General features: G+C 33.7%; 1 protein-coding gene and 1 pseudogene across 2 annotated transcripts; one reads left to right on the forward strand and one right to left on the reverse strand.

Moving 5' to 3' along the window:
- Nucleotides 1-935: 935 nt before the first annotated feature.
- Nucleotides 936-4,419, forward strand: LOC107897561 (serine/threonine-protein kinase D6PK-like; annotated as a pseudogene).
- Nucleotides 4,420-6,853: 2,434 nt separating this feature from the next.
- On the reverse strand, nt 6,854-11,912 carry LOC107897560 (uncharacterized). Of its 2 annotated transcripts, XM_016823048.2 has the most exons (16): nt 11,686-11,910; nt 10,836-10,889; nt 10,468-10,607; nt 10,231-10,342; nt 9,957-10,112; nt 9,140-9,244; nt 8,819-8,902; nt 8,614-8,729; nt 8,420-8,521; nt 8,224-8,340; nt 8,030-8,086; nt 7,883-7,949; nt 7,741-7,794; nt 7,587-7,661; nt 7,310-7,345; nt 6,854-7,124 (listed from the first exon to the last, which is right to left on the reverse strand). In XM_016823048.2, the coding sequence occupies exons 3-16, from the start codon at nt 10,485-10,487 to the stop codon at nt 7,026-7,028; spliced, it is 1,200 nt and encodes a 399-aa protein (XP_016678537.2). In that variant the 5' UTR covers nt 10,488-10,607; nt 10,836-10,889; nt 11,686-11,910; the 3' UTR covers nt 6,854-7,025. The 2 variants fall into 2 exon arrangements, with proteins under 2 accessions (XP_016678537.2, XP_040934917.1); XM_041078983.1 differs by lacking the exons at nt 6,854-7,124; nt 7,310-7,345 and adding an exon at nt 7,354-7,485 and having other exon boundaries at nt 11,686-11,912.
- Nucleotides 11,913-12,622: the final 710 nt, after the last annotated feature.

A 12,622-nucleotide genomic window follows, 5' to 3' on the forward strand; every position in this document is an offset into this window, starting at 1 on the left:
AAGTTTTAATTTTTTATAGTCTATATCTTTATAATTTTAAAGGATTAAATCAAATTTTATAATTTTAAAGGGACAAAGTGTAATTTTACCTTAATAATTTTAAATTTTAAATTTTTTAAAGGGATTAAATAATACTTTTTCATTTTAAGGGGAGCCAAGCCCCTGTTAGCCCTTCTAGATTCGCCTCTGGTCGTAGATGGTGAAGGATAAGCTCTATCAATACAACAAAGACTTTAGCATGTTGTCCAAATAATGTGAAATCATTTATTATTCTAAATACTTTCAAAATAAAAATAGATTAAGAAGTTGACGAAGAGTCACCCACTTTCTAAAAAAAACTACTAGTGGTTGGTGAAGTTTTAGCGAACGACAGACACTGTTATTTGTCCATTACAACTTATGAAGATAATAAAGATACTCATAAAATAAATCTACAAACTAAAAAGAGAAAAGACATGTATAGTAAATGAGAAAAGAAAGGAAAAAAAGGTTGACGGAGAAAAACAAAAGATGAACAGTAACTAACTTGTAAATTGATATTATAACTAACTGAGTAAAATAAAAGATAAGAAACAAATGGTTTGAAGAAAAAAAAAAGATGAAATATTGATTTTAATAATCGAATAAACTTCAAAAAATTTATCTACCCTTAATCCTTCCACACTTATCTCATTTACTAATCATGCGTGGATAAACGAACTTCGACATAATTTAAGGTTGATATTATAAATTAAGTCGGACTTGATTGTGAGTATTTAATAAATTTTAAAATTCTATTTTGAGCCACATTATTATATATATATTATAGATATTTTAATCTTAAAAATAAGAATATTGCTTCATACTTAGAGAGTTGAGAGGAAACAATCTAAAGGATAAAGACAGGCTTTAAGCTTTGCTTGTCAAATTAGCTTTGGTTTTTTTTTTCCTTCTTTAAGCTTCTTTCAAGAAACGACGAAAAACAACGCAACATGAAACTTTTTTCCCTCTTCATTCGTTCATTCATTCACTAAAAAGAAAAAAAAGAACCTATTATCATTATTGTTTAGATGGATTCTGATGAGTTTCTTAGAAGAAGAAGAAGAAACATAAACAGGTCAAATAAACCAAAGCTGTTCACTTTTCTCTTCAAACAATCAGCTTTTTCTTTTGCCTTTCCTGGGTTTTTCACTTCATGAAAGCTTTCACGTTCTACTGCATTGTATTGTTCCTCTGTTCTATGATCAGGTAACTTGTTTTTACCCCCCACCCCCTTTCAAGCTTTTTCTTTTATGGGTTTTTCTTTTTTGCTTCTTTGCTCTATAATTTGAATATTTTAAGCTTCTCACCCTCCCCTTGTTCATGCATTTTCTTAGTAATCAAAGTTTGGTTTTGAACTCTCAAAAAAAAAAAAAGAAAAAAAAGAAAAAAGGGTTGTTGAGAAATTTCAAAGTGTATATATATGTTTTCATGGTTGGGTTTTTACATTGATTTGGTATCTCCTTTAATTGTGCTAATGTTCCGTTTCTTGGTTTGAACAGCTTATGATTTGAGTTTGAATTTTGTAACGTTGAATTTTGTGTTTTGGGACTTTTAAGCTTGAAGATTTTGTAATTAATGGCTTTATCATAGAGGAAAGGGGTTTATTTTTGCTAAATTGGACTTTGGTTTTGCAGTTGTAGGTTTTGTTTTGAATTATTCAATGGAATCACTTGTTATTTCTTCACCCAAGAGTCAAAATCCCGGTTCTGGTATAGCCAACAGTAGCTCTGCTTCGACATCCGGGACGCTGAGTTCTTCCCGGCCTCCGTCTCCGAAACAATCCGGGAACGAAGGGCCGTCTTCTACATCGCACGGTACTACTCTTAGTCAAGGCATAAGGATTATTCGACATCCGAACGGTTCTATAGGCTATCAAAAGCATCCATGCAAAACAGCCTATGACAACTTGCAGGATGAAGAATTGCCTAATATGGGAAAATTGTATTACGATCCGAGTAAGGGGAAATCCGAATCAGTGGGAAAGGACGAGGTCCTTATTTCGACCCAGATGAAGGTGTTGACAGTGGAAAGTATATCTAGTAGCTTCAAACATCCCATTGGTGATCATATCAGTTTGAATTCAAGTGGTTCATTGGAATCTGAAAATATTCTACCAGGTTCATGTAAAGGAGGTGTTGTGCAGTTGAACAACCATACCGGATCTGAACATGAACCGAACTTTTGTCCGAGTCCTTCACATAGTGTGTGCACCGGCACAAATTATACTGAAGCCAAACCAAGTTTCACCAACACAGAAATTAGTAATTCGTGTGATGTGGTCGAGAGTAGGAAGACAAGCATGTATCGAGGGAGTACTGGCAGCGATGTTAGCGATGAAAGCGGCTCTAGTTGTCTAAGCAGTGCCATCTACAAGCCCCACAAAGCAAATGATATAAGATGGGAAGCAATTCAAGCTGTGAGATCCCGAAAGGGAGACTTGGACTTTAAGCACTTTAGGGTGTTGAGGAGACTCGGATGTGGGGATATAGGTAGCGTTTATCTATCGGAATTGACAGGCACTCAAACTTATTTTGCGATGAAGGTTATGGATAAAGCTCTTTTGGCGAGTCGTAAGAAGCTTCTCCGAGCCCAGACAGAAAGAGAGATTCTGCAATCTCTGGATCACCCCTTCCTACCGACCTTGTATACGCATTTTGAGACCGAGAAGCTGTCTTGCTTGGTCATGGAGTTCTGCCCTGGAGGAGATTTGCACGCACTCAGGCAAAGACAACCTGGAAAGCACTTTTCAGAGCAAGGTGCCAGGTTAGCCACTGGTCTTCTTCTCCTTATCGGTTACTCTTTCCACTCTAGTCTGAATCATTGTACTTTTTATTTTAACTGCTGTATGTACTAAAGATTCTTGAAGACTACCCTTGGCTCCATTTTCCATCGAATGTATAGCCTATGATGCCACTAGGAAGCTTGTGTTACAATTTTGTTGGTATTCTGGTTCTATATAAAGGACCATAAACTAAAATAACTTTTATCAAGTTGCCCATATCGAAATCCATGGCTTTATCTTCTCTAGTTTGGCAGGTACCAAGCATGGAGTCCCGAGTTGTAATCTTGTAACTAAATAACATTCTTCGGCAATTCTTGAAGTTTTTAGGCCTAATTTTAATTATAGTTGGGCTTTGTTAACAATGTCTTCTCTGGATTTGTTTTCAGATTCCCGATTGTTGTCTTGTTCGTTGAGTTTTAGGCAGCCTATAAGCTTTGCAGATTGAAATAAGTTGTGTTCTTCAGGATATTGGATGATAATGCGGACTGATATGGATTGATTGCAGAAGAAAAGTTTAAACCAAGTAATTACTAATAATTTATTGTCATCTGCATTGATCTTTTCCGTTGCTTTGCAGATTTTATGTGGCGGAAGTTCTCCTTGCTTTGGAGTATCTTCACATGCTTGGGATCATATACAGAGATCTTAAGCCGGAGAACGTTTTGGTGAGAGAAGATGGACATATAATGCTTCAGATTTTGACCTCTCTCTTAGATGTGCTGTCTCTCCTACTCTGGTCAAGTCCTCGAACACGACCCTGGAATCAAAACATTCCTCGTACTGTGCTCAACCTGCATGCATTGAGCCAACTTGTGTGGTGCAGCCGGATTGTATCCAACCTGCATGTTTTGGACCACGTTTTTTTTCAAGCAAGCCGAAGAAAGAAAAGAAGAACAAAGTAAAGAACGAAACGGGCCATCAAGTGAGTCCTCTTCCTGAGCTCATAGCGGAACCTACCAATGCTCGATCGATGTCCTTCGTGGGCACTCATGAATACTTGGCACCAGAGATCATTAAAGGTGAAGGGCACGGAAGTGCTGTAGACTGGTGGACATTTGGGATCTTTCTATATGAACTTTTGTTCGGTAAAACACCATTCAAGGGCAATGGTAACCGGGCAACTCTCTTTAACGTGGTTGGCCAGCCATTGAGATTTCCAGAGTATCCAAATGTAAGCTTTGCTGCTAGGGACTTGATTAGAGGTTTACTTGTAAAGGAACCGCAGCATCGGCTTGCTTATAGGCGTGGGGCTACCGAAGTTAAACAGCACCCATTCTTTCAGAGTGTGAATTGGGCACTCATTCGATGTGCAAATCCACCCGAAGTGCCAAAGCAAGCCATGATGGAAACACCTATGAATAACAAAGGTCCGGGTTAGATGTGAAGCCTTCAGGTAATTATTTAGAGATTGATTTCTTTTGATTCTTGTTCTTTCTTAGAAACAGTGTTTCGATATTGAATTCTGCTGCAATGGTCTGATGTTTTGCTCGTGAAAACGAGCTATAAATCGTTAGTTCCATGTCTGTTAGAACTCGAAGCATGATTAACAGCTCTGCGAAATGCAAATGAATAGAAATGAGGATAGAAGTTGTTGCTACTATCTTTTCCTTTTGAAATGTTTCTTGCAGACTTGTAAGTTAACTTCCATAACTTAAGTTTCACGAAAACCGGTCAAAATGGAAAGATGTTTGGTGGTGGTTTAAATATGGTTCAATTCAAGATGAAGATGTTATTGATTGATTCCATAAAATTAACATGATCAGCACCAGGTAAAGAAACTGCTCTGCTTGTCTCATGGAAACAAAAATGATTGTTTCTTCTTCTTCTTCTTCTTTTTTTAGTTTTCAAATAATAATAATAATAATAATAATTTCAGAAACCAAACCGGTGTAAATTCTTGAAAATAAAATTTGAGGATTAATACCAAATAAATGAAAAATAAAAAGACTAAAAAACATTTTAACTTTCAATTTTTCACTCTATAATTTAATAAAAAATAATTAACTCCAACTCGGAGCATGAGTTGAGAACTATACTAACATATAACCAAAATAAACTTCAACTATCCTTTAATCAAATATCCATAGTTATTTGTCGATTGAGTCTTAGTGCGATTTACATCAACATTATTGCCAAACAGAAAGAAATAGATTCAAATGTGTTCAAGTACATTTATATTCAGCAATTCATAACTATTATTTCCTATTAAATAACTCACTGTCCAGGAAAAAATAAAAATAAAAGAAATAAGAATAAAATAAAAGTGTAACAAAATGTATAATAGATAACGTGGGTTTAAAGTCTGGGAACAATTTACATTTCAACCATAATAGCATTAGGATTTGCAAAACGGCCACCTTACTCCAAGTTTAAAGAATATAGTAATCTATTTTTCGGATTTAAAAATTAAGGTCTAATTGTTATTATTGTTAAATTTTTTTATTAAATTCTCTAATGCAACAATTTAAAATGAATAAAAAATCACTTAATAGTCATGTAACAATCAAAATAAGTTGAAAATATTGATTACGATTTAAAAAAAAAAAAACACCAATTCGAAATCATCATTATAAAATAAATTTTTTATTTAGAATATTGTTTTAAGAAAAATTGATGTCAGTATTTTGATTGAAATAATTGATAATGTTAACTATTTGGACTAACTAATGACATTATAAAAGTAGAGAAGCCAAATTATGTAAATATTTAAAGTATATAAATTAAATATCGATTTTTAGCATAGTGTAGGGGCCAAAATTAAAATTTCACCATTGTTTTATAATGTAAAAAAATGCAAACCAAAAGAAAAGGGAAGCCACTTATAGCTTTAGGCCCCTTGAAATTTTCAAATTTTATATATAAATTATCATGTATTTTAGATTTGATATTCGCATTGTATAATATTCAATCTCCTTAGCCAAATTGTATTTAATATAATACGCCCTTTAAGCCATAAAGTTATACTTTATATTTACAAAATATTTTTAATTTTTAATTATATAATTTTAATAATAATAATAAATATTAATGTATGATGGACTTTGAAAGACTAAACTTAGAAGCTTAATATAGACTTTAAAGTCAAATTCTAAAATTAATTGATTTAATCCATATCCATATATATTAGGTTAATGCTTTTCTTTTATTTTGATTTGTATGTCTTGTTAAGAAATTATCTTCCTCTGGTATAGAGCCAGCACTACCAAAAGAGAGCATAGAGTAAAAAAATATAAATTATCTTTCCCTCAACTCCTTACGTAAAAGACCTCTTGGTAAATATTTTTGCATAAATTATATTCTTTATTTATTTGATTTATTATTTTTTTCTTTTTCCTAATATTTTGTTGTTTCATATATTATTACACTCTTCAGTTTTTTTTCCTAAAATGATTTAATTTTTGGAATTATAATAATATTTATGAAAATTTCAGTATAATATTAATTATTCTTTATTGTATATTAGAAATAAATATTTAATTTTATATAATGTAATTTTTGAAAAAATTACAATTAAATCATTCATATTTTTTAGAAAATATTAAATTAAATTGTTTAATAAAAAAAAGTATTAGAGAAGAATCCGCACTTTTTTAATCTGTTTGAATTTAAAAATTTTGCTCCACTTGAAACAATATCTTGAATCCGTCATTGACTATGGGGGCGTCAGAGTTGGCACTGTGATTGCTCTCCAATGCTTAAGACAGCTACAATGGAAAGGGTAAAAGAGAGAAGATGATGAATAGTGAACAACCTAAAAGGATTTCTCAGAGGCCTTTCTATGCTGAACTCCCTCTTACTTTTCACGTGACACTCCTCTTAGCCATGAAACTCAAGGTCTCTTGGGATTAGTTCATCCTTTTGCTTGCCCTTTTTGTCCCGTTAGGATCACCCTGCCATCCATCTTTAGCCGTTCCTTTTTATTCTTCCTTTTTATAGTAATTTCTTTATAAAATATTTAGAAATAGAATAAGATATTATATTAGTCAATTCTAACAATAACCAATGAAATTAACTCAAATTTCTAAACCCATTAATTTTAGGACAACTAAATTGAATCGAATAATCAATTTGGTGGATTAAATCAACTTAGAAGTGATCAGTGTTCAACATATGTACTGGATATTTGTTGGTATACTCTTTTAACTGCCCGACATATGTACAAGATACGAGTGCTTTAAAGAAAATGAAAAATCCCAGTAACATCAACTAATGAGATGTTCAATTAAAAAGGATTTGATTCTACTGCTTCATAATATGCTTTCTCTGCAGCAGTCATCCGATCTTGGAACATAGTCCATTCTTTCCTACACCTTTCCCTCACCTGCCATACCAAATTCAGAACTTTTAATACTCTTGTTTAATGTTTCATAAAAAATAGAGGAAATGAAAGAAACATCAGTGATTCATTCGCGAAAGATGAGCATGATGCGGAGAAATAACTAAAACGAATAAATGCATGAGAACGGGGTACAAAGAGCAAAAATGGAGGAACATTTTAGTGCATACCCCTTGCCATGATGCCTTTCTGCCCACCGGTTGCCCCTGTCAAATGAAGAAAGAAACTCTTTTGACATATACTGTGCATATGAAATAGTAACTTATGTTTCCCTAACTCTTCACTTTAAGTATCACTGTCCGATATTCATGCCTGACACATATCCAGTCTGTGATCCTTAAAGGACCTTTTGAAAACATGGAAATCTTAGAAAAATTTGAAAAATACTCATGTTGACACTTACAACTGAGTCTGAGTAACATAAATGTGTAATGATTTTTTGTATACCTGGTTCCCGAGAGACGGTACACCTTGATGAACAATCCACTGAGCATCAACAACACCTATTTTCTCATGAGACGGCTGCTTCGGACAAAGTTGCAGAATCAATGAAAGGCCTTGAGTTAAAAGTAATGCCGGAATGATAAAGACAGTTACTAACCTCTACGCATTTCCGAAGAGCGAAATCCAAACCCCATCCATGAACCAAGTCATTCTGCCATTTTAAAGGAGAATTTATATCATAAACATGGAAAAAAGCAGAGGAATGATGACATCAAGAAGAAATTAACTCACAGCTTTACCTGAATCATATGCCAAACGCATCGCCATGCATCCCGAGAGAAGACGGTAGCCATGATCTCGACAAATCTAAGCATCAAGAACATGACAATGATTAGCAAAAATTTTGACAAATAAGCAATATGTTGAGGATATATGATGTTTCGTACGATGCGCAAGGAGGCAAATGTTGATCAGAACACCAGCCAGGTCTCTCCTCTGTATCCCTGCAGGATCAATAACGGATAACAAAACTTCTAACTGGTTAGATATATTAAAACCTATGTTGCTCGGACTTAAAGGTGAGAGTCGGTTACGGATATGTGATTGAAATACTGAAAGCAGTAATATACGAGGTTCTTACATGTGAACTTCAGTGTTGTCTCTCTTCCTTGTCATTGCCCATGTCAATGATGCGCTATTTGCATCTAAACCAGGCTGTGATATTTCTAAACCATGTCTTCGGACAAGTTTTATGTATCTGAGAACCAAAGAAGTTTAATGTTAGCTTACTTGAAACATTTTCTTATCCAACCAAGACAGTGAGATTAAGAACTTACTCCTCCGCATCAAAATTCTCAACCCCAAGATCCTCATCCCATATAAAAATGTAGTCATAGGGCACAGCAATGTCGGGGTGCAAAAACCGCTTTGCATACCACCTTGATTCAACATAACGAGGACTTAGCAAAATCAAATAAAACCTACTAGATTGATGTCGGTTTGTAAAACAAAAACGAGCTAAGATGCTAACCATTTAGTCTGCTTTTGAACGCTCACGTGAATAGCTCGCTTCGACCACTCAAATTCATCCCATTCAGTGGTCAGGCCATCGTAATGAAACAACATAATAGTGAAGTTCTCAGAAAACTGTAAAATAAAGGTTTTAGATAAGAGAGTTTGGACATTCAAGGATAGATTGAGGCAAGAATAGATATATGTCAAGAGAGACGACAAACCTTTTTCACAGCTGCATCGATATTGCTTTTCTGATTATAACCAACGGTAAAAGTTACGAGATACTTTGGTTTGATGGTCAAGTCCTGCAAATGCAACCCATCAACCAAAGATTAGATTAGAGAACAAATCTGAATTGAATCACGATGGAAAAAAAATGGACTATCATTGTTGCCTGGTTCAACTTCATCCAAGTACAAAAGTCAAACATTAATTCTTTATTAGGTGCAGATGGCAACCGGTTCAAACTCTCATACATGTATCAGGCAGAAAATGAAACATAAAGATGAGTCTGACTAAGAGAAAGTGAAGAAGATGCATACCTCACTTGGCTGACCCCATAATCGATGGAGATAGAAATCTGACTCCGATGTGATTATGCCAGGTGGAAGTCTTTCAGCACCCCGTGGATTTGTTGGAATCCAGATCTGCCATAGTTAAGGATTAACTATTAGTGCTCTTGCCAAACCCTGTAAGTGTTGATGTTCATTGATTGTCCTTAAAAAATGTTACACTTTACTACTGATCACTATCACATTTAACCAGGGAAAAGCAAGGCCGATCATATCATCATTAAGTGTGATTTTACCCTACTGCAATCACACGATGTAAGAACGGTGAGATACCATCAGATCCTGATGCATGTAGAAATTAATATACCAGGCAAAAATTAAACGGAGATTTACAACTAAAGAAAGGCAGGTTCCACCGGATGATGAAATCAGGTTCGGGTTTTCATTTTCCCATGATCAAATATGCAAAAATTAAACTCATTTACTAATAAAACTAAATCTAAATTTGCATAACAGACATTACTCAGGTGTGAGTGGAAAAAGGTCTGTGTATGACACAAGTATGCTCTATTATTTTCAATATTTCCATATATTTGGAGGGTGCTTGGAGGAACATATCCCTATATCCATGTTCAGATGATACTTCAAGAAAAATAAAGAATCAGAGCAACAGAGTGTATGTATGTAAATGACTTCCTTAACTTGGTTCTAAAGAATTGTTTTTGTCCAAAAATCTTCTCACTTTGGTAGAAATCTCAGTCGAAAATTTTCATAATTTCAGGGCCAACCTACAATTTAGATGCTGAATTGTAATGCTGCATGTATAATCGAAATAAAGAGGACCTACCTTTGTCTTCTCAGATTTGTTAGATGCTACCATGACAACCTTATCATCCTTGAGAGAGCTCAAAGCACTAAATAGTTTTCGTGTTGAAAGACCAGAATGTTTGTCCTCAATATACGTTAGATCAATGGAAAGGAATAGGCTGGATGGAAAATTTATCTATGAAAATTTAAATGTATCAGAGAAAACTCGTATTGTGTTATATAAGAAAAGGGAAAAGGAATCGAAATAATACTGTGTCAATAACAAATAAAGGTAGCGAGAATGATTAATGTACCTTAGTTAATGAAAGTGTTGGAAAGGATACTCCTATAAGGAATCCCAAAAAAACTCCAGCAAAAGTTGTTATAGTAAGCCTCGTCATCTCACTTGGTTTAATTACATTACCACTGCAGCACAATAGAGGTGTTATTGATACCATATGACTCATAAAAATGACATTGAATGCAGAATATAGAAAAGAGAACTAAAATCAGTCTGGTTCCTAGTAAGGGATTGGTACGAAAAACGATACCTTCGTAAGGGAACTCCCATTATGCTAAAGGTCTTCTTAGACGTAAGTTGAAACAGAGGAAAAGAAGGAACGCACCAGATGCCAACATCAAGTTCAAGGCTCAAACAGAAACAATGATCCACAGGGCATGACAGCCAGATCTGTAAACAGTTTTACAAAGAGTATCAATCACGGTGTGGGGAATGTAAAACAGGCAGTACGAACTGAATATGACATTACATATCCAAAAACCGAAAATTAGTTCCTATCATACTCTTGTTAATGAATGATAATCACACTGTACATCAGATAATCTCCCATTATGCTAAAAATATTCTTAGTACATTTATACACATATGTAAGCTGAACCAGGAAAAGATGAAACGCACCAGATGTTGTCGTCAAGTTTGTGCTTCAAACCGAAACAATAATCCACACCAATGCTGAAAAAGGTTTTACAAAAGATTAGTATCAATTAAGGTACTACGAAAATTAAAACAGGCAGAACGAATTGAATACGACATTGCATATCCTGAAAACCAAACATTAGTTCCTATCAGATAAATCTCAGCTAAGTTGTACATCAAGTAACTGTCTGGCTTATCGAAAACCGGCTGATCTTCCTGAACCAATTTCACCTATTACTTGAACTCAACAACAGGTTTAGCTGTTAAATCCTCAGCACTAGTTTATAATTTGACCAGATGAAAGGGCTGAGAAGCAAGCTTTATTAGGCTGTAAGAAACAATTATGAACCAGTGGGAATGGATAAAGGGCAAATTTTAATAATTGATCTTCAAACTAGCTTGAATCTCGTTCTTTTTTAACATTACTCACATGCTAAAATAGCAGGAAAAAAATGGCATTGAGAACACAACTACAATAAACGACAGACATGAAAACAAGCAAAATTTATAGGTTTGTCCTAATAAAGTTAACCTAGAAATTTACTAACATAGTCCATTTAACATCAAACAATGAGCTAAAAGAACAATTTCTCATCAACCATTTATGGTTAGAAACAAAATCTTGCCTTGTAAATGATCAAACAGTTCAAGCTAAGCGTTTTACATATATTTATGATTAGAAAAAAAAAATCAACGAAAACCTATAAAAAAAATGAAAACGACCAAAAGAAAGTAAGAACCATTGAATTAAACACTAAAACAAAGCACAGAAAAGTGACATTCTTTTCAAAGAGAAATAATAACGTAATCAAATGAGGGGAAAAAAACTTACTTAGAACCAAGACGAGAATTCTCAATTTGGGTCTTCCTTGGAAGAGTGAAAATTCTGAAGCTTGGGGTTTTTGTTTAGCTTCCTTATTAGTTATTTGAGATGAATCACTTTTGAAATGTTTGATTTTTAAAATTTGGGGTGATGAAAGAGACTTCCCATTTTCAGTTGGACTCTTTACAGTTTTTGGATTGATTGAAACATGATTTGTTTACAACTGGGACCCTTTGATTGATCCCATGTTTTTTAAAGGCTAATGGAGCTCTTTGAATTTGAAATTGTGCTTTGAGTTTGCCTGTCATTTTCACATTCATGCAATCCAGATTGACCCTACAACTAATAATTTATTTATTTTTTATGTTAAATATCTTACATTTATGTAATTATTCATTTGTTTTTTTATATGCAAGAAGCAAAAGCTATTAAAATAATCCGAACTATTTCAGATTTGAATTTAGTAATTCTTCTAATATTTGGTTTAAATATTTTTTTTTAAGTTAAATTTTGAAATTGATAATTATTTTCATATCGGGGTTTGAATTTTTTTGTCCAAGTTAATATTTAAAAATCTTAAAATTCAAGTTTCAATATGAAAATAATTATCAAGTTCGAGAACTAATTTGAATTAATAAAAATAGCTTAAAATATAAAATAGAAAAAATTATCACATTCAAGTCTTGATTTAACCCAAAACTTAACTAAATGATAATTTCGTAACCAAATTATTTTTTGATACCTTGTGAACCCACACGAGTGTTTTGTCATTTTCATTGTATCATTTCAAATTCTATAGTAGTTTCTTTAAGTTATTGATGGCATCCGTGACAGGTTTATACTGTCAGTGAGGAAGAATCCACATCTTTTGCAGAATTCTTCTTATCAATTTGTCCTTTGTCCAGATAACACATGAATCAATTCCTAGGCTGCACCACTATCAGAA

Source organism: Gossypium hirsutum, chromosome A10 (genome assembly GCF_007990345.1).
Source record: "Gossypium hirsutum isolate 1008001.06 chromosome A10, Gossypium_hirsutum_v2.1, whole genome shotgun sequence".
Taxonomy (NCBI): domain Eukaryota; kingdom Viridiplantae; phylum Streptophyta; class Magnoliopsida; order Malvales; family Malvaceae; genus Gossypium; species Gossypium hirsutum.

Bases quoted from the DNA above. Each gene is read 5' to 3' on its own strand.
- LOC107897560 (XM_016823048.2), bottom strand. From the start codon at position 10,487: ATGGGAGTTCCCTTACGAAG. The intron at 9,245-9,956 runs GTAGGTCCTCTT...TAACTATGGCAG, and splicing joins ACAAATCTGAGAAGACAAAG to ATCTGGATTCCAACAAATCC. The intron at 8,341-8,419 runs GTAAGTTCTTAA...TTTGGTTCTCAG, and splicing joins GAGAATTTTGATGCGGAGGA to ATACATAAAACTTGTCCGAA.